This window comes from Thyridium curvatum (genome assembly GCF_004353045.1).
Source record: "Thyridium curvatum strain D216 chromosome Unknown NODE_21_length_474914_cov_86.438106, whole genome shotgun sequence".
Lineage (NCBI taxonomy): Eukaryota > Fungi > Ascomycota > Sordariomycetes > Thyridiales > Thyridiaceae > Thyridium > Thyridium curvatum.
Window position 1 is genome coordinate 371,173 of NW_022156776.1, and position 21,193 is coordinate 392,365.

Genomic DNA, 21,193 nt, shown 5'->3' on the forward strand with positions numbered 1-21,193 from the left:
GTGAAGGTGAAATGTGGCATCCAGACGTGCAGCCGCTTGGCCAAATACTGGAGATACTGGTCGCCTGCTCTGTTGCCAGGAGCAGGACGGAATGGGAGCCAGGTATCGGTACCAGAGCCGGAGGTGTGACAATTGCAAGTTGGGTGCATAAGGCACGCAGAGACACAAGCGAGAATACAGCATTTCGAGCGCCTCGCGAACCCAATGAATGGCTGTGGGAGAGACATTGGCCCCTTGGCGTATCATATCGGGGGAATGACAAAGATCCAGACGTATAGGTACTCATGAAAGAGCAGAGATACACCGAAGAGATGGAGAGAGAGACCTTGGTGGTGTTGTTTCTCCCTAACAACGCATCGCTTGAAGAACGAGGATCAAATGTTAGGGAAACAACATTGAATGCCCTGGGGACTGGGCGGCGTTCCCTACCTAGGTACAACTTACTCAATTAGGCAAGAACTTGTTGTAGGTGGTGCGAGGAAGCGATGACTGGAGGGAAAGATTGAGCAACTGAGGTGTGCCTTCCCTCTTCCACAATGAACAGATTCCGCACCTACGCAAGGCAAAGCAAGCACCACCAAGATGTAGTTACCTCTAAGGTAAGGTATAGGTAGGTTGAGTTTCATGTCCTCGGTGCTGTTGGCGATTGTTTTGATTGGCGGTGTCCAGTGTCAGTGTTCAACAAATATGGCCAAGCTTTGAGTGCACCAACCTGTCAGGTGTCAAGCTCGATCTCTGTCAGCTGCCAGAAGTACCAGATCTCGGCGCCCGGCTGGCCGTCCAGGACCTGCTGAACCCCGCTAAACAAGTACCCCGTAAATGCCGGGGCATTCACCACCTGGGCCACTGTTCACACCTGGAGAATGTTGTCCCAGAGCGCCTTTCCCCACTCTCTGATACCTCGGCATCTCGCCAATTACACGGGCTAGCGTCGGTGTCTCACAAACCACCACAGCCCCTTGGGAAGCTGACGCTTTCTCTGAACATCACGGCCATCTTTTCTTCATATTATCTCACTTGGGGTAGTAGTCCGGTCTTGTTTCCTCTCATAACAGCGCATCACAAGAGCCCAAGTTGCTATTTTCAGTCCCTCGGACCCAGAGAACAAGAGTGCCAGCTCATTAAGAGCCGACGAGATCGAGTCAGGATGCCTTTTGATACCGAGTTGACGAGGCGGTTGGGGATCAGGGGTGAGTATCGAGCTCTCTTCACAGGAGACCAAACCTGTGCGGCTTTCTGCAGAGTTTCAGGCTGACATGGCTTGCCCTTTTCCCGAATTAAAGTCCCTGTCGTGCAAGGTGGCATGATGCACGTCGGTATGTACTCACTCAACTCATATATGAGTTGTCCTATACTGAAAACAGTTTCCATGTATGTATTGACGCCTTACCCTCCTGCCAGGAACCGCCGAGCTGGCGTCAGCAGTCTCCAACGCCGGCGGGCTGGGCATCATCACGGCCCTCATCTTCCCTACCCCAGAGGAGCTGCGCAAGGAGATCCGGCGGTGCCGCACCATGACCAAGAACCCCTTCGGAGTCAACATGACGCTGCTGCCCTCCATGGTCCCGCCCGACTACGGCGCCTACGCTGACGCCATCGTCGAGGAGGGCGTCAAGGTCGTCGAGACGGCCGGCAACAGCCCCGGCCCTATCATCTCCAAGCTCAAGAAGGCCGGCATCATCGTCCTGCACAAGTGCACTGCCATCCGCCACGCCGTCAGCGCTGTCAAGATGGGCGTCGACTTCCTGTCCATCGACGGCTTCGAGTGCGCAGGGTAAGTCTAGAATGTTCCGTTCTGTTAACTGTCCCCCCATGTCGTATGATGTTTCCCATCCCCCCCCATCATGCAGCGTTTCCCAGATATAGTCTCGTATTACGTGCCTTACTTCTGCTGCCCATCATCCCTGGCGTGCCATCTGCGCTCCCGGCGTTGACGCGGGGGCTACACGTAGCGTTTTTGTACAACGCACATCACATGCATGCATGTTGTATTTACGCGCACATTGCACCCGCATGGTACCTTGCACACCTCACGTCATGTACTGCTGCCTCTTCTTGTCCTTTTCTGGGCAATATGCATCTTTCCAAACGTACCAAGCACCACTCTAGACTTGCATTTTTGTCTTTGCCCATCTCGATCGCGAACCAAAACAGCAACGACAACCCCCCATCCTCTTTCCACAAAGAAGGAAAAGAATTGCTCATTTTTATTTTATTTTATTTTATTTATTTTATTGTTGTTTTGTTTGAAATATTGAGGAAGATCCGTATTTGACAAGACTGACTGACTCCACACCACCCTCCAGCCACGTCGGCGAGTCGGACATCACAAACTTCATCCTGCTCTCCCGCGCCCGCCAGACGCTCAAGGTCCCCTTCCTGGCCTCGGGCGGCTTCGCCGACGGCCACGGCCTCGCGGCGGCCCTGTGCCTGGGCGCCTGCGGCGTCAACATGGGCACGCGCTTCATGTGCACCGTCGAGGCCCCCGTCCACCGCAACATCAAGGAGGAGATCGTGCGCGCGCAGGAGACGGACACGACGCTGCTCCTGCGCCGCTGGCGCAACACGACCCGCCTCTACAAGAACAGGGTCACGATGGAGGCCCTCAAGGTCGAGCACGAGAGCCCGACGGGCAAGTTCGAGGAGGTGGCGCCGCTCGTCAGCGGCAAGCGCGGCCGGCAGGTCTTCCTCAACGGCGACCCCGAGTACGGCGTGTGGACGGCGGGCCAGGTCATCGGCCTGATCCACGACATCCCCACGTGCGCCGTCCTGGTGGCGCGGATCGAGAAGGAGGCCGAGTCGACGCTGAGGGAGAAGCTGTCCTTTTTCAAGGACTCGCCGCCGTCCAAGCTGTAGAGAGAGAGAGGTAGAGAAGGATGGGCCTGTGTCCGGGTGTAGTGCCAAAGTCTGTGTAGAGTATAGAAACATGTCTTTTGCATATGTGTGTGTGGGCATATTGGATTAGCCTTGTGCGAAATACATTGCATTTCTCGATTCACTGATTTGGCATGCATGATTACGGTCCATAGCCATAACATGTTCATCTTACCTGAAGGTTACTTACTTCTCTCTTAAATCACAGTTTCCGGATCCCACACGATGCTAATCACTGCGCATAGCTCCCCAGGTCATTCCTTAGGTATATATCAAATGGATTTTGCAACTGAGACTAGCAGTCAAATACGCCCTGCCCCGTGTTTTATGCTATACATGTGTTTAACCCCGAAAAAAAAATAAAACACCCTGCTCGATCACAAACCGTGTGGATGCACAAGCAAGAAAACAACAAGAAACAACCACTCCACTTCCACTCCCACTTCCACTTCCTCATCTGAGCAGCAGCGAGAGAGAGAGAGAGAGAGAGATCCACTCTACTCGGCAACCCAGACGGCAGCCATGCCCATGCCGGTACCGATGCACATGCTCGTCACGCCAATCTTCTGGCCCCGCCTCCGCAGCTCGTAGAGCAGCGTCGAGACCTGCCGGGCGCCGGTGCAGCCGAGCGGGTGGCCGAAGGCGATGGCGCCGCCCTTGGGGTTGATCTTGTCCTGCGGGATGCCGAGCTCGTTGGCGCACCAGAGGCACTGGCTCGCGAACGCCTCGTTGATCTCGTAGATGTCGACGTCGTCCACGGCCAGGCCCGTCTTGGCAAAGACCTTGGGGATGGCCTTCCAGGGGCCGACGCCCATGAGCAGGGGGGCGACGCCGGCGACGCTGGCGGCGACGAACTTGCCCAGGATGGTCTGGCCGAGGCGCTCGGCCGTCGAGCGCTTCATGAGCAGCACGGCGGCGGCGCCGTCCGAGATCTGCGAGGCGTTGCCGGCGTGGATGCTGCCGTCCTTGGCGAAGGCCGGGCGGATCTTGCCCAGGGACTCGGCGGTGATGCCGGGCCGCATGCCCTCGTCCTTGTCGACGACGACCTCCTTGGTCTCGCCCGACTTGGGGTCCTCGAACTTGACCTTGAGGGGCATGATCTCCTCCTTGAAGAGGCCCTGCTCCTGCGCCCTGACGGCCTTCTGGTAGGACGAGGCGGCGAAGGCGTCTTGGGAGGCGCGCGAGATGTTGCGGTCCTTGGCCATCTGCTCTGACAGAACGCCCATGGGCACCTTGCAGTTGGCGGCCTCGGGGTGAGACTCGAGGAGCTCGGAGAACTCGGTGACGGCGCCGGGGCTAACATTTGGTTTGTCACAGATCAGCATCCGGGCCACCAGTCAAAAAAAAAACAAAAAAAAAAGTATGGTTCCGTTGGGACGCGAAAAGCTTACCCGTACTGCGTGGACATGGACTCGACACCGGCACCGATCCCGACGTCGATCATGCCAGCCTTGATCTGGTGGGCGACGTCGACGCAGGCCTGCAGGCCGGACGAGCACTGGCGGTTCAGGGTGCGGACGGCAGTGGAGTCTGGGAAGCCAGCGACGAGAGCGGCGGCCCTCATCTCGGTGGCGCCGCCGCCGGGGGCCAGGACGGTGCCGACGCAGACATCCTCCACGAGGCCCGGGTCGATGTTGGAGCGCTCAATGATGCCCCTCAGCGCGCCGGCCATCAGGTCGGAGGCCATGGTGTCCTTGAAGGCGCCCTTGCCACCCTTTGTGAAAGCCGTTCGGAGGCATGCCGTGACGACAATCTGCGGGGAGGAGGCGTGAAAAGGATTAGCTTCTTGACAACGACAGGAGGCGGGGTTGGAGAGAGCTGCTTACATCGTCGGGGTTCTTCTGCAGAAGCTTGTCGCGGGCGCTGCCGCCGCCAGACAGCTGGCCAGAGATCTGAGAGAGTCTGTCGATAGCTAGAGCAGGCGAGGGATATGTCAGCTTTGTCCATCATGGACACCGCGGGGGTGGTCGATGGCAGCGCTCTCGAGGATCACTTACCACCCATTGTGAATGTTCTGTTCCTTTGGATGGATATGGAGGCAGGTATGGCTTTGAGAGGAGGAAAGACAGATATGCAGCACCGCAAGAAGGAGATATTTAAGGGAATAAGTCTCTGGATTTCAAATCTCGAGCGTGAGATGACCTCGGGAGGAATAGTTTGTGTGTGAATGGAAGCACAGACTGGAAAGGTTCGGTTGCTTATGAGAAAGACGTCAGATGCACCGAGGCACTACTCAAAGCGGAATAGCGGGCGCACGAGTACCCCGATCCTGTGGCGCCTTTCACATGCCAGCCCGCTGTGCCCCGCTAAAGGCGAAGGTGGCCGATGCACCTGGCCAACCCCCGGTACCCCACATTCTGGAGGAGCATGCAGGCAGTGCCGGGCGCCGACGGTCTTCGGAGGGAGGCTCACTAACTAATGTACTTGTGTTAGCCTACCTTTACCGTTGGCCACCGGACAGGTATTTGCATGTGCTCTTCCTTCCGATGCCACTCATATAATCATTTTTATTGTTTTGCCCTGTCGTTACTAAGCATGCTGCAGCCCTTGTTTGCTACGAAACAGAGGTATCCCGCCCAATATACTCCCTCAAAGAAGAAAATGCTAGTAAACCTGCAACCTCTGTACCCCCCCCTCCCCCCTTATGGAGTCAGGATAGCCTCCTTGCTCTGCGGCGTAGGCACGTAGGCAAATCTCTATAGGTCCCTTCCATCATGCAATGGGTTCAAATCGCAGATGGAGCTGCTCGCCAGCAGGCCGTCCCGAGCTGTTCGTCCAAGAAAAGGACCCCGAGTCAGCCAAGGTATTTGTTACCTACGAGAGAGTCTTGTGTCGTCACCACTCGGTAAAGTTTACTTACTAGCCATCCGTCTGCTCCATCCCCGAGTCGTCGACGACGTAGGTAGTAAAGTTGCTGTAGATCGCAGCGAGCACCAGTTTCATCTCTGTGTATCATCGCCCACATAAAATCATCAGCTCGAGAATCCGCAATGTGGCAACGCGCGTATATATGATGACATGAGAGACCTACCGTTGATCGCAAAGTTGGACCCGATGCACATCCTGCCGCCCGAGCTGAACGCCCAGAACTGCCTGTGCCGCTCCCTCAGGCCCTCCCTGTCCTTCTCGCCGTCCAGCCACCTCTCCGGCACGAACCTCTCGGGCTCGGGGAAGACGGTCCGGTCTCTGTGCAGGGTGTGCGCCATCGCCGCCACTCGGACGCCGGGGGGAACGGCGTAGCCGCCGATCTGGCAGAAGCTCGAGGTCTGCCGCGGCTGGGCCCCGGGGAGGGGAGCATGCAGTCGCAGGGTCTCCATGAGCACCGCGTGGAGCAGCGGCAGCGCGTCGAGGTCCTTGGGGTCGGGCAGCTCGCCGGCCCCGACACCGACGCCGCGCATCTCCAGGCCGGGCCGCAGAGACCGGAGCTCCCTCTGGAGCTCGCGCTGCAGGTCCGGGTTCTGGGAGAGCCTCCACGCCGCATACGTCAGGGCGACGCCGGCCGTCTCCTGCCCGGCCAGCACGTGGTCGAACAGCTCCGACTCCACCGCGAGATCCCGCTTCTGGATCGTGGTCGAGAAGATGGGCGAGTCCCTCCCGCGGGTCTTCTCCTCCTTGTCGATGCCCGACAGGACCGCCTTCAACACCACAGGCTCGTCCTCGGGAGGGGTCTTGCCCACGTCGGCCATCACCTCGGACTCGAGGGTCGCCCTGCACAGCTCGTGGTTCCAGTTCTCCAGCTCCTTGGTGGCCCACTCGACCGTGGCGGGGTACAGGCGGAGGCCGAACATCCTGCAGACCCCCGTCAGCAGGGGCAGCTCCTGGATGAAGAAGCCGTTCTCGACGCGCGCCTTGTACAGCTCGAGCCAGTGCTCGCGGTAGCCCTTGTTCTGGATGAAGTTGGTGCTGTTGCGCATGCCCCAGAGGTAAGCCGCGATGAAGTCCATGGTGGCCCCCAGGAAGAGCGAGTGGACGTCTATCCCGTGAGGGGCCAGGTACGGCGCCGCCGACTCCCGCAGGATGGGCAGCAGCCTGTCGAAGAGGATGATTCGCGACTGGGCCCTGGACGGCTCTGATGCGTGCAGGTACGACTTGGAGTACACGTTGGAAATCATCCGCTTCCTGAGCGAGTGCTCCCGCGAGTTCTTGGTCGAGAACATGCATGGCACGCTGTACACGTGTTTAGTGGACGGGACGAGGTCATGTCCGAGGATATGAGGGCCTACCCGTAGTTGTCAAAGACGGCATACCACCCAGGCTTCTCAAAGCCCCCGGGATAGACTGTTCGAACACTATCCAGACCGTCGATGCTCAACTCGGCTGGGCCGATTCGGACGATCGGACCGACCCTTCTATGTGTCGCCAGCAGCGTCCGGTTCTCGCGGTTCAGGAAACGCTCGCGCAGGATCCAGAACCGCGAGAAGGGAACAGACCAGTGGGCGTTGGGGATCTGCGCAAGATGGGACAACCAGGCAGGGTAGATGACGAAGTGGTACACCCCATATGCGAAGAGGAAGATTCCTGCCACAAGGGGGATAGGAAGTGCTTGAAGGGCGTCTTTCAGAGCCATGATGATCGAGATCAGGTGGAGTTACAATGTTCTGCGATCTCTGCCATCAGCATCCTCGTTCTGCCGGAGCACCAAAGCGTTTTATATCAACGCACGCGACGCAAAACTAAGCACATCTGCCTCCCAGCACGCTTGCGTATCACCAAGCAAGCACCAGTGCAACCTCATATGTCGGCGGCACTCCGTCGGCACCCGAACCTTCAGCCAAGCCAGGAACGGAAAGAGGGCAGCGCACACGCGTCGTCACAAAAGCTTAATTCCAGGCTGAAAGACCCGATGGCCACCGTTGATGCTCACCAGCACCACCAGCACCACCACCACCACCACCACGGCCCCCCTGACCGCCAATGTCAACAAACGGTCTGGAGGTGTGCAAAATCGGATAGCCGCCCCGGAAGCCGCACCGCCCGGACGAACGCGCTTGACCGCCAGATGTTTCCCAGTGAGGCTGAAAACGCCCCAATCGGATAGGCCCGTCTCGCTGGGAGGCTTGCCACCTCGGCGACCTCAACCCGCGAGCAAGGTAGGTGGAGAGGGAGGTGAGTGAACCCGATCGGGTAGGCCCGCAGCCACCGAGCCACCTGCCTGGGAGACCAGTATGCAGAGCCCGGCACAATGTGACGGGTGCAAGTCTGAGACTGCGGCGCCACACCCGCGCGGGTAGCAGTCGACCAGGGCCAACTTTTGTCTTTTGTCTTTTTTTTGGAGGAAACTATTTGAGCCCCCCCCAGGCCCGCGGAGATTATTCGCGACGATCAGACACAGAGCTGAAGAAAGCTGAGTCCTTGTCGGGTGTGTGGGTGGTGGCAATCCCCGTGGGATGGTGACGACGAAACGGTCAGTTGGACAAGTACGAGTTCCCCATGTTGGTGCTGTGGGGTTTTGGGCTTGTTCCCGAGTCCGAAAGATGCGATTGGCTTACTCCATACTTTTCGATGCTGGACGGACCCGTGCTAAACTTCCCTCAGAACTATTGTTGGTGATCCTTGGCGTTTTCCGATAGTCGTTGAGGACTAATGCAAGCAAGCCTCTGCTTGTGTACCGCGAGATGCAAGTCAGGCTCAGGCCCAAGTGCTTTCGCATGACCTGCAGGGGAACAAAAAACAGCGTGATCGGGGCTGTAGAATCACGGCCAAACTCCAGACATGTATGACAAACAGTCGTCACCGCTTCTCAACCGCATTGCCACCTCATTGTTCAACTCGGGTGAGCCGTGCCCTTTGATATGCGGTGCTCAGGGGCTGTTGTTGTTGTTGTTGTTGTTGTTGTTGAAGCCATCGATGACACAGATGACGCTGGGGCGATTGAGAATGAACTCGTATTTTGACTTCTTGCCGGCATCAAAGTAGAGGCTCTGAATAGCTCTCTGATCTGAACCTTCGATTACAAAAGCAAAACCATGGGGAAAAGGTTGTCTGCCTACGTTATGGAGTAGAAGGTAACTACGAAGCTGTTCTACTTGAAACTTGGTGTGCCGTCGCTTGATTGCTCCTGCGATCGTAACCGCGTTCATCGAACCCTGTAGGCGCGGGTTGAACTCAAAATACTACAGAAACAACATGGGAATTACCTAATTACCTCTTCTCCTACAATGGCCGGCCGGGCTTAGGCACAGTATTCATACCGTATGACCTCTTGCCTCACCCGACCGACTCTATACGGTGACGTTCTCCCTTGGAAGCTTCACCTGCTCAACGACTCTTTGATACGGCAAAGGGGAGGAGCTTACTGCCTTGTCTCTTTCGTCTCTGTGGATGGCACTACCTCGGTTCTGACGGCGAGAATGGGAAGTCGGGTTGTTGGAGCCTTTGTCGACAGGCAAGTCAAGGTATACGGCGTAGTTGAGGGCGAGAGCATTCATGAACGTCTCGTCTCGCCTTCGCCCTGTCAATCTCCTCTTCTTCCATCTGATTTAAAAAGCCCATCTTCGTTATTTTTCCCAGTCTTGTAACCTTGGTACATTTGATGCTCGCGACGATCCATCCGGATCCCGCTCCGCCGCCCCCCCTTGTTTCCCCCCGTCCTTCAGCCTTCGGGCCTATTCCGCTAGCAACGCTCGAGGTGTCCGTCCCATCAGCAGTTTCGCCCGTACCTTGCCGCTGGCGTAGTCGGTATGTAAGTTCTTCCATGTCACTGTGGCGTCAAGTCCAGCGGCCTCTTCTCGCCTTGGCCTTGTCCACCGCCCATGTCGACGTTAGTATATGGAACACTTGCTCTCGGCAATATTGACATTCGTGGGACACGATGCATTGTATTCTTGGTATCTTGATAAGGGACTCTCTACACGCAAGCCAAGGCAAGCCAAGGCAAGCCAAGCAACATGCATCATCAAAAGAGCCATTGCATCGCCGACGCCCACGCAGGCCAGGCCAGGCCAGGCAGCGCCCCTGCTCCCCAACGCCCGTTCGCTCCTTTGTTCCCATGATTAAAGGTATGTGTGTGTGTGCAAAGTCAACAACAACCCGGCACCAAAAAAAGGACCAAGCAAGAACCCCCATTCTGGCTCCGGCTGCTCGTCGATAGGGATCAAACAGAACTGTCCATTGCGCCAACAGAGAGAATTGGCGCAAAACGAGCCACACAATGATTGAGTCGTATGGCAAAACAATAGGAGTGGTAAAAATAAAGAAGCCCGTGCGGTGCTCTGTCTCTCTCGCTCGCCGAGGAGAACCCAACCGCTTACCGCTTCCAAAATGCAAAGTGTTGTAAACGCCGTTTTGCCTCGCCCAGGGCCATCCTTGGCCTCTAGAAATTCAAAGGGTCTTTTTGCCCCCCCACTCGTCGCAGAAAGAAAACCAAACGCCCAGCCGCTCCTCCGGGAGGTCTGGTGTCGTTGAAACTCCGTGAAAACGCCCCAAGACAAAGTGATGACGAAATAATACCTCTTTCCTTTCCCTCTTGGTCCTCCACGATATACCCATTCGAATGACAGCAGCCATGGATAATTTTCTCCACCATGGCAGAGAAAAAATATGACAATTACTTCAAAACAAAAGCAGTCTGTCATGATGTCTCGTGTGGGGGGAAAAAAATTGAGAACATTCGCTCCGACGACAAGACATGTTACAGATCGATGACCATGCCAGCCGAGAACGGCTGGCTCGTGCCAGAGAGCATGCCGAGGCCGCCTCCCCCGCCAGACTTGGACGCCATCTGGGCCAGGCGCTCGCGCTCGGCCTTCTCGCGGTCGAGCTGGGCCTTCTCCAGCTTGGTGATACGCGGCTTACGCGCCACCGAGCCGCCACGGGAGCCCGGGCCGCCGCCGCCACGGCTTCCGCGGCCGGAAGCGGCACCTCTCGTCGAGCCGCCGCGACCACGTCCGCCGCGGCCACGCCTCGGGGGACCTTCGGTACTATCACAAGAGAGAAAACCAGTTAGTAGCTTGTCGCAACAGGTAGACGAAGGGGGGGGGGGGGGGGGGGGGGGGGGGGGGGGGGGGGGGGGGGGGGGGCTTGTGGCTGGGCTCCCTGGGAGGGCGTGCTGTTAGTGGAGGCTGCGAGCGGGGTGAGCCCTGGAAGGAGGAGTTGGAGAAGACGCACCTAGCGGCCTAGCGCTCCAGTTCAGATGCAAATGCATCTTTCTCTCTGGGCCTTGCTCGTTGATCAGTGGATGAACCAACGCCCTCAATGTGGGGAGTGTCGTGAGAGAGTCGTGAGGGAAAAGACGCCTGCCCGGAGCCACTATTGTACAGAGGCTAGCAGGCAGCCTTCGTCGCTCTTGCCCTTTGCGGACCACTGCGGAACTTGTTGGTTTGAAGCGAATGCAACTTGGCTTATGGAATGCTGCGAAGCATCCGAGACACTGTCCAGTCCAGCCAGCCAGCAGCGATCTTGCTCAGTCACCAATGGCTTTCACTGATTATGCTGCCCATGACCTCGCCTGATCTCGCCGTTGGCAGTGGATCATGGAAACGAGAGCGAAGGTGGGAAAATGGTATACCGCTGCCGTTGCCGCCGCCGCCGCCGCCACCTCCCTCCAGTCTGATGAATGGCCCCCAAACTGGCCGGAAGCCGTCAAGACAATACACGCAGCAAGTGCAGATGCCACGGGTCCAACTGTCAAATCCGGCCTGGCCTGGCTGATCAGTCCTTTACTCGCTCCTCAAGCAGCCCTCCTGCTTGTCGTCGTGTGCCTGGTGCTTCTTCTGCCGGGATCACAAGACGGCCGATATCTCAATGTTTCATGTATTGATATGTGTGCATATTGCCCCTCATTTCTCAGATCCTCCTAGAGAGTTTGACTGGTCCTCATCTGCAGCAGTGTCGCATAACTAGGTCTGCCGAACCACAGACCAGAAGATACGGCCAGTTCCAGGATCCGCGCACGCAATGGACATGGATACAGGAAATACAAGGTACTTGGTAGGCCGAAGCCCTCCACAGATGGCGCAAGCTGAGCGAGGTACCGTTGCAGAGCTCGGCCAAGGGAAGCAAACGGCTGTGGAGAGGTGGGTATCTGTTGTTATTTCCTTAGCGGATGGATGCCCGCTTGCTAATCTCAATTCTGTCCAGGGCTCGTTCGATCTCAAGTGAGGGGATGAGCAACGCCAACATGGGGAGCTTATGCAATCGAAGAGTCGAAACAAGGGAGGACACGCAACAACAGAGGTGGATGTCATCTCTCGCCTCACCTCACCGGCCTCATCACATACTCGGCCATGTGCAAGATAATCCAGGGCACGCTGACACATTTCTGGGGCCATGGGTGCTGAGGAGCGCTGCCTGTCAACCGCGCCCAGTGAGAGCATTTAAGAGCCGCATTCCAGTGACTCGTCGCACACACTTCTTTGACACAACTCTAAAAGCTAGCGGCCCTGGCTCCTGCGCGCCGCCGGTGCTCTTTGCCAAGCAACCGTTCTGGGCTACTGCTTCTGCTGCAGGGTGTGGGCCGCGTTGCATCCAGGAGGATGTGCTGCAGACTCAAGCAGATGAGGGCCGAAAACAGACCACTCGACAGAGCTCCTTTTCATCGCGGTCCTGTTTGCAAGTGCCTTTCCCGCATACAGCAAGCGAGTAGAGGTTGCAACATCAACACACATCGGCAGATTGATTACACCCAGAAAAAAAAAAACCCCAAAAAAAAAGGACCCTCAGGAATCATACTCTCAGATTCGGTACACAATCGGCTGGCGTTGAGTCATTCCAGAGTGCTCGACAAGCAATTCTGGCTGTTCTGTGGGGTAGCCAGATTGTTTTGAGGTCGATTACAGGTTTTATCTCTTCAAATTGCAAGCTATTACCTCATGCAGCACACCTTTCTAACTTTGGAAAACTGCTGTCGTTTGATCTTGCTTCCCCTCCTAGGTCACCCAAGGTGAACATCGACCACACGTCAAAGTGTGTCGCCAGATGGAGCTGCATCGGCTTGACCGTCTGGACCTTTCGTCATGATCTCCGTCATGATGCTTCCGCACCACATTGATGCATTCAGGACAAACAGGCCCCAGTGGGTCAGAACCATCATCATATTTCTTTACATCCTGTCACCTGGCATGATAATGGCAGGGTATGAACGCGAACGGGAAAGGCTTCTCGGTCGGTTTATTCCCGGCTAGATACGATACTGTTGATTCCCTTTGAGCAGTTCCTTCGGCGCCTTTGCTGGAAAACCCAGAAATGGACAGTGCGTGGGTAGCTGCGAAGAGATGCTTCATCCCTGCCAGCCGCTTCGCCATCTCGTCAACAGATCAAACCCCCCTGTCACCACGCTAGGTGGCCGGTAGGCCAGACCAGTATGGCACGGCCCATGCTCGGTTTTTCCCGCCGTCGTCATTAGCTCGAATCAATGGCTCTCCACCCACTGGATGCGGAGTGGTAGGGACTAGCAAGTGGGGATGGGGGGATGGATGAATGTCGAGGTATGTTGTTGCACAGAGCTCCGACCTGATGTGTGCCTGGCGTAAGTACGGAGTAACAAAGGCGAACTTGTCCCCAACATCTCCATCGCACCTCATCAAGGGCCAGCAGAGTTGGCTGGGGACCACCCCAGGATTGGTTTCTTGTTCCGAGAAAGCGACCGTTCAATGACAGCGAAAATAGACCGGAGGCGTGTCTCTGGATGCCTGGCTTGCATCAGAGCAATGCAATGCGCACGCGGGGTGCCAGAGGACCAAGCACAAAATGTTATGCTATCTGGTGCGAGTCATTGTCTCAAGGCCCGAATTACGCAATCTGCAAATAAGAAGCGCACATATGGCGCGCGTCGGTGGTCCATTGCATCTGATACATATGCTACAGATGATTGCATATGATACATCAAATAGCCAGGGTTGCAAGCTATCCTCCTTTCATTTCTCACCATGATCGAGCCGACATGTCGAGGAAATCCGGCCACGGAACCGGAGAGGGGAAACCTTGTACGTGCCTTCCACTGCTACCTCACTTGTTGTAGATCCTTCCAGCGGCCACGAGCCGTAGCACTGTCAAGGCAGGTACGAGTGTGAGATGTCCCGCATTTGGCTGTTACCCAGAGATTCAATGTTGCCTGGCCCGATTGAGACTGGAAGGTCCAGCATTGAACCTTGGACATCGGATCAAATGGTGAGCTTATCAGTCCCACCAGATAAGCATTCGATCTTCCATGCGTCCCTGGGCGAGCTTGATTCACTTCGTCGCCCTCATCTTCAGCTTCGCATTTGCCATTACATACCAGTGTTTGTTTCAATCTACAGTACTCACAATCCAACCCCCAAGTCCTTGGCTGCATTCGTATCAACTCTTCGAATCTCCAATCCGTCGCAACATGCTCAGGGCAGGACGTACTTTTTTCTTTTGTTAAAAAAAAAAAAAAATAGTTCTGAGTCTGCAGCAACATATCACCAACGGCACGGCCTGGTCCCTTCAGGGGAGTTACATCGAACCCACCTTTGCATGCCCAGCACGGGCGAAATGGTGGGACCTCGGCGAGCGATCAAGCCGCCTCCCTGTCTCTCCCACAGGGATCCCTTCAAGCCACGGGAGGCTATTCCTTGACAGGTTCAACTCGCATGCTACAATCGTGGACCGAAATTGGCCTCTCCGAAATACCAACAAGATTAACCGGCTAATACTTGACTTCCTCGACGAGGTCACTCCTGAGTCTTGCCTTGGATTACCTCAGGAGTTTGGGGCAGCTCAGATCATGAATGAGGTACCTGCAGACCATATCGGCCAGACTAGGTGGCAAAGGAACCCGACCGCCAGCCACCGGCGCCTCTCGGTAAGCTGCAATTTGGTGACCAAGATGCGTGGGTGCAGGTGAGAGTCCAGGACCGCCAAAGAGCATCTTCCGGGTCATCCATGTTTTTGTACTGACAGACAGTTACCCTGCAGGATGCTGCATTCAGGGGACCTCGTCGGGCTGCACGTATTGCCTTAGGGATCCTGGTCCAGAGGCAAAAATACAGGTTGTTTGCACTCAATCTACGTCGAATTCTCGAAATCATCTCAACTCGGTACGTAATGGTCTCTGGGCAACCACGGACAGCGCATTGTTTGCATCAGCTCGTTGTACATTGTGCGAATTGACATTCTCAAAGATGTCGGACCCCCGCGCGGGAGGGCGGGCTGCTTTCAAATCATTGCGTCAAATTGCGGGCCTATCGTTACACCCTCCGTCAGGCAAAGTGCGGAATGTCGTCCATACAGAGTGGACGGCAGTAGAACCGAGCAGGAGAGACTACGGTTCGCTACCGTATCAAACACAGCTGCACATGGAGGCGGCCTGCCGTGGTGTGGTAACGAAGAAACTTTACGATGACCCAAAGCAATCTGGCCCACGCGGTTCGAGCGGGACGGTATGGCTCGGGGAAGCAGGCCTGCAGTCCCGGCGTCGACGATCTAGGCCAGCAACCATTCAGGGCTGGGGCGGCAAGATTACATCTGGTATTCTGGATAAAGTCGCTTCACACCCCCTTCCGATGCCTAAAGCGCACTTTACATTCCCAACGACGCATGTTGACCTCAGCCCACAGGTCGACGACAACTCGCAAAGCGATGCCCCAAGGAGAATATTTAAATTAACTGGAGATACGGAGGGGAAACCGGTGAGCACCGCTGTCCCTGATTCCAAGCTGCATAGCCGACGCCGGGTCCTTCCTGCATGGTACCTCGGCTGCATATCTTACAGTATCGTGAGTTGTCAATGTGTCTCTAATGCAGCCTTTGCAGGACATTGCCTCGCTAGACGTAACCACTGACCCGCCTTAAAGTCAAGCCCTCCATGACGGCCTGATTCACACAAAGTTTCTTTTCTAATTTCTCACGGGTCTGAGGGTCAACATGCCCAGTGCCCTGGTCCCAGCTGCTCACGCAGATGTGCCCGAGTTCCGAGCACAAACACCCACAAGAATCCGGCCTTGGTTGGCATGAATCCGCCCTCACATTAAAGAACAAGAAGGACTGGCGGTGAAGCGCCCTGCTCTCAAATCGCTTGCAGAGAGCTGGGAAGCCAAGGCAGCTTGTCAAACATCCAGTCCTAACGAATCACAGTTCGGAGGCAACGAGCTCGCTCATCTCCATGCACGGTGACCTATCCCCAGTGGGACGAGTAGGAGAGGTTCCAGGTGAGCCGCAGTGCGGACCAACTCACTCCTGGCTCGGTTCGCCTCGTATTGTGGCCCCCAGCCCCCCTGGAGGAACTGACAGCCATTCAAGGGAATGGCGTGTCGTCGTGAAGGTTGGCCACCTCGCGGAAAAGCAGCATGGTGGCAAAGACAGGATGGCCGTCCAACGCCCAGCTCGCAGGTCCTCTGTACCGTTGCCGATCAGCATCATCCTATCTCGAGTGCCCACGGCCAGCCTGTCTCTCGTGACACGCGAGGCCCGCGCCGAAGCGAACCCCGCAAAGACGTTGGTCATGGGATTTCCTGTCGACATGACGAGTCCATATCTGTTCGCCCATTCGATGGCGATACGATGCCAGACTGGAAAGGGACAGATCTCCGACGGCAAGGAGGGGAGCACCCCGGGAGCTGGCTTGCCACTGGCGGCCTGGGCGTTTCATGTGATCCCTTGGTGATAACCTCATTCGCCTTCAACATGCAGAGGAAAGTTGCTGATCACTGCATCCCCTCCCGACGCTCCAATGGCGAGTGATGGGAGCGCTCATCGCCACCTTTCTGAAGCATCCCCCCCGCCCGACGCAGTACTCCTCACTGGAAATCCCTGATCAAGGCTCGGATGGCAGCCCTCCGGACGGTTTCCTACGGCGATTGAGCGCTCGTGATACGCACGCAGCCTTCGTGCATGGAATATCCATGACCCCGACACTCATATCTAGTGGATACTTGTCAGATACTTTGAGGGAAGAGGTCGATACCTGGGACAGGGTACTTGCTCACCTGCATGATGAAGCTCTTGGAGAAGAGCTGAGAGTGGTTGTTGACCAAGTGGCAAATTACTCCGCGCTTCTCGAAGCAACCCGTCGCATCGATGTGATGAAGCGCCATCCTGCACGTTTCGTTGCACCGAGAAATGTGATATGGCTCTGTCGACGCGTTGAATGGCGGAAAACGAGGGCCTTTTGAGCTTCTAGAACCGGTCGAGCGGGTCCGAAGGCTGCAACACGGCAGTACGAGAAGGCGTCTCGTAGGTCCATCTTCAACAAGCTGTGACAAAGACCGCGTTCTTGCAGAATAATCTGGCACCTGACCTTCCTTCGCTAGAAACACACCAGGCTGAGAAGCCAATAGCAGTTTCCGGGAGGGTTTCGGATGAGGGAAATACCAGTCTGATATATGCCTGCCGTTTTTTGTGACGCATGCAATGCCGCGAGCTGGCGTGATGGGCTCGGATACGACAGAATTGACAGCCAAACGTGGAGTGCGTCGGTCACCAGACCCTCTCTCGCCCGGCTGTGATAGCGGGTCGGCAAATACCACTGGAGACGGAGTTTCTGGAAACAACATGGAGGACCAAGCCACCTGCCGGTATCCCTAGTCTGGGGTTGAGCGGCCCCTAAGGGGGATCATCACCGTGGGACAAGGACCACCATAAGAGTCACTTGATGCTTTTGATGGAGGGTTGCGTCTGTTCCTCGCTTTCAAAGCAGCCAGTTGGCCGTACCCTGACCGCATGTGGACTTGCTGATCATTGATCAGCTTGGCTTCACTTGAATAGGGCAAAGCAGCAATGCCTTTTCGTGGGAGGGATCGTAAAAGGTGCGTGTGGTGATTTTGGAGGGAAGGTGTGCTCATGGATGCCGGGAAAAGACCTGATTCTTACGGGCATAGTAGACAATCCGATGCTCATAAGAGTGTGGATATGATAGTTGTATTGGATTCACAGCACAAGGTAGAGTATGGGATTTCGCCGCACGCGCATACCCGGAGCAGCTCCCTCCCAGTTGAGAGGATGGAGTGAAAGCTGGGAGATTCCCGTTGCTGATCGAGTGGAACGGGGGCGGCAGGATGTTTTATAAATGCCACAGTCGAATGTTCTGGGAAGACCGCCAGCCATCATTGATTGGGGTTCAGTTGCGCATGGTTGGGCACCGTCGCAGAAGGGACAGTCATACGATACGGTGTATTCATATCACGACCCGATCTCTCTTCGTTGATCAGATGCTGCAGCCCAGCATTTGGCGGCACAAGAGCGTTGCTTTGGCCGATGGGCACACTTATTCATTGTGCTGACTGGCCCTGATTCTTCACAGGGAAGCAGGAAGACCTCAAGCCTCTACCAAATGCACAGAGATCGCGATATGGACAGACCAGGCCAGCTCGGTGCCAGGCGTGCGACACGACTGACAGCACCTGAGTTGCCCTTGCCCGCACGGACAAGACTTCTCCATCTCAACATGCGCGACCGCACATCTTGAGGCTGGACGTCAGAGTCGTCGCTGAGCCCCCATCCGACTTGCTGTTCTTTGCAGAACGTGCGTGCATGGCAGCGCGAAAGGGCACGAGCAGCTGCGCAGTGCCCTTTTGATGGGGTCCTGCCAGGACAAGGACAAGTTGGTTTGACGACGAGCGGAACACCAGGACGGATTCTGCGGCCGGAAACGCGATGGCTCGAGGATGGGGGGCGGGGGCTTTTCCCCGTGTCGGACGTGCGTCACACGCCGAGACTCGATCAGGAGCGCGGCGGAAGGCTTGGGTCTTCTTTGCCCGGACACTTGTCCTACGGCAAGGGGTGGGGTGGCGCTGACCGGATAGAGCTGGGGGATTTGGAGAGAGCGACAGCTGGCAGGCACCATTGGGAGCTCGAGGCTTGACGAATTGATGTTTTTGACGACTTAGGCCATCTCTTGTCTGTCTCGTGTCTGGTGTCAAAAGCAACGGTTTGGTGGAGTTGTTGAAGCTGGGCGAACGGAGTGTATTTGCTTGCTCAGGGGTATGAACAGGCGGCAAAGGAGAGTTTCTACAAGTCCCTGGGAAAGACATAGCTATTCGTAGTAAGGTAAGGTACCTAGTTAGTGAGTGGGTGGCTCAAAACGGTCCTTGAGGCAGGCAGCGATACCTATTCAAACCGTCACATTGTATGTACGGTATCCGCTTTGTTTACTGCAGAGAAGATACGCATGTGGTCTTTGCTGTGTTGCGAGGTTCTTTCGGACCGTCAGTAATACCGAAGCCCCTTTTCACTGATAAAGTTGAGTCGGGCTATCTCAGCTGTTCAGGATGACCGAGGTACAAGTAGAACTGTCGTGGAAGCGGTCAAAGTTTTGTAAATTGGGTCTCGGATGTGGGCGAGACACCCTGACGATCTCAATGGAGATGTGGGGGGAGGATCAGTCGAGAAGCATCGAAAATCTTTCCAGACTGCTCGCTTTCCTTGCACAAAGTGAACACCCTGGCAGGCTTGGTACGTAGGTAGGTAGTCACTCACTTGAGAAATCATCAGAAAGTCCTTTCGGCTGATGCCAGACAACCTGATGATGTCTCGGTCGCGTGATCCCCGGCGCAGGGTTGAGAAATCCAGGGTTCTGGACAGCCGAAATGAGGGGTACGTGCATTTCTAGCATTGCTACAAATGGAACACGAAGGAAGTGTGCAAGGAGAGCCGCGCACCAACGGCCCGGTGTTGATCGGTGCTGATGCCTGCTTTGGAACCGGCTTGCAGCCAGCCAGCGTGAGACTGATGCTGAGGAGGCCACGAATACACATGAGACCAAGGGCTTTCCCCAAGAGGCGGAAGCATGACGCACCCAGTCGCAGCACCGCACATCGTGTATGCAACTCGGCCATAGCACAGGCCATAACTAGTAGCTAGTTACACATAGTTACATGTAGCACAGTGAGATCGTGCTTGGGTCTGGTCTGGTATCAGCTAAATTGCCGCGAGTACGGGTGGCTTATCGGGTGTTCTGATAAGGCACGGCAACCAAGCCCCGGCGGGCGGCGGGGGAAGAAGGTGGGTACTTTATCAACATCATGAACTGGAAACACGGCAAGGGTGATTTGCCAAGGCGATCTCCATCAGCCCCATCCGCCTGTCCACCAAAGCCCACCAAGGAAGCTACTCCGCAGGTAGCGCACCCACCCATTTCGTGGGACCTGATGATCAGGTTCAGACAGACATGCACGGCGGCTGAATTAGTTGAGTTGGGGGGTCCTTGGGGAGAGCGAGAAGGGGGGCGGGTCAGTGTCTTGTCGGTCGGTGATGCCGTCGTAATGAAGATGAACAAGGTGAAGGGAAACAAGATTGCGAGACTACTTGTACAAGTAGAAGGAAAAGGTTATCAGGCATCGGCGGCGTTGTGGTGGGCGAAGCAATGCCAACCTACCTTGGTTAGTGAATGGAGCAGAGACATGGAGGGAGATGACTGACGACGCCGCCTGCGAGGCGCCACGAGGGAAATATCGTCCCGCATGGCTGGCTTTGCCTTTGCTTTGCCTTTTTGCTTTGCTTTGCGCTGCCCGCCGGGTCCCCCTCCTCGATTCCACAGCGAAGGGACGGACTCTACTTCGTGCTCTGAGGAAGCACATGCAAAAAGGAATGAGGCTGAATGGTGTTTGTGATTCGCCAGAGGCTGCTTTCCTGTGCTTGGAGCGGGTGTGGTGGTGTGGGTTCCTGGCGTTCTCGTCTCCTCTCGGCGGGCTCAGCCTAGAACCCACGACTGGCTGGACCGCCGGATGGGATCCATGTCGAGTGAGAAGAGTGAGCACCCAGCCAACATTCCGTCCCGCCGAACGACTCCGCCCGTGTGTTAGCAGGCACTCAGTCGGTCAATGAGAGTGCCCAATCCAACCAAGGCTTGGGGAGGCACAGCAGACACACATTTGCTTCAAGTCGAGTCGTCCGTCCCTCGTGGTTGTTGTCCCGTTTCCGATCCGATCGTAAGCCACACTGCTCACACATAGGTACGCATACGCACACGCATACACACACACACACACACACACACACACACCACTTGGTACGCCCACACTGTTGCAAAGGGACCCTTGGACTACCCTTCCCCGCGGGAACGACTTTCAATTCCTCACCTCAGATCGCCCGGGCGAGGCCTTTTTCCTCCTTCCCACTCTGTTGTTGTTTTCCCTCATCCCGACTCTTTGGCCAGGGCCATTCGGTTTCAAGCAATTAGGTTGGATCGTGACGTTTGAGGGACAGACGGCCGCGTATTCCCTTTTTTTGTTGTTGCATTCGCCCGGGCTTCTTCTTATCTCTCATGTCGGCGGTGTAGTATTCCCAATCGGGCAGGCTGACCTGTGAAGCGCCGCGATTGCGCATCACCCTCTCTCCGCCTTTTCCCACCCTCGCCCGCCATTCTGCGCACTGCAACCTCCGGACGACCCGGACTTTGTCTGGCGGGCCATTCCTCGCCACG

The 21,193-nt window shown here is 56.2% G+C and overlaps 4 protein-coding genes across 4 annotated transcripts; 1 reads left to right on the forward strand and 3 right to left on the reverse strand.

The window, feature by feature from the left end:
• Positions 1–1,306: 1,306 nt before the first annotated feature.
• Positions 1,307–2,856, forward strand: E0L32_004478 (uncharacterized protein; the record flags this gene model as incomplete). The annotated part of the gene is made up of 3 exons (XM_031138893.1): positions 1,307–1,316; positions 1,402–1,774; positions 2,307–2,856. 3 exons carry the CDS (start codon positions 1,307–1,309, stop codon positions 2,854–2,856), a joined length of 933 nt encoding a protein of 310 aa, XP_030997209.1.
• A 515-nt stretch (positions 2,857–3,371) lies between these two features.
• On the reverse strand, positions 3,372–4,878 carry E0L32_004479 (uncharacterized protein; the record flags this gene model as incomplete). The annotated part of the gene is made up of 4 exons (XM_031138894.1): positions 3,372–4,170; positions 4,266–4,627; positions 4,701–4,786; positions 4,872–4,878. The coding sequence occupies 4 exons, from the start codon at positions 4,876–4,878 to the stop codon at positions 3,372–3,374; spliced, it is 1,254 nt and encodes a 417-aa protein (XP_030997210.1).
• An 855-nt stretch (positions 4,879–5,733) lies between these two features.
• E0L32_004480 (uncharacterized protein) lies at positions 5,734–7,441 on the reverse strand (the record flags this gene model as incomplete). Its single annotated transcript, XM_031138895.1, has 3 exons — positions 5,734–5,819; positions 5,906–7,041; positions 7,098–7,441. The coding sequence occupies 3 exons, from the start codon at positions 7,439–7,441 to the stop codon at positions 5,734–5,736; spliced, it is 1,566 nt and encodes a 521-aa protein (XP_030997211.1).
• A 3,063-nt stretch (positions 7,442–10,504) lies between these two features.
• Positions 10,505–12,131, reverse strand: E0L32_004481 (uncharacterized protein; the record flags this gene model as incomplete). The annotated part of the gene is made up of 3 exons (XM_031138896.1): positions 10,505–10,793; positions 10,981–10,988; positions 12,093–12,131. The coding sequence occupies 3 exons, from the start codon at positions 12,129–12,131 to the stop codon at positions 10,505–10,507; spliced, it is 336 nt and encodes a 111-aa protein (XP_030997212.1).
• Between the last annotated feature and the right edge of the window lie 9,062 nt (positions 12,132–21,193).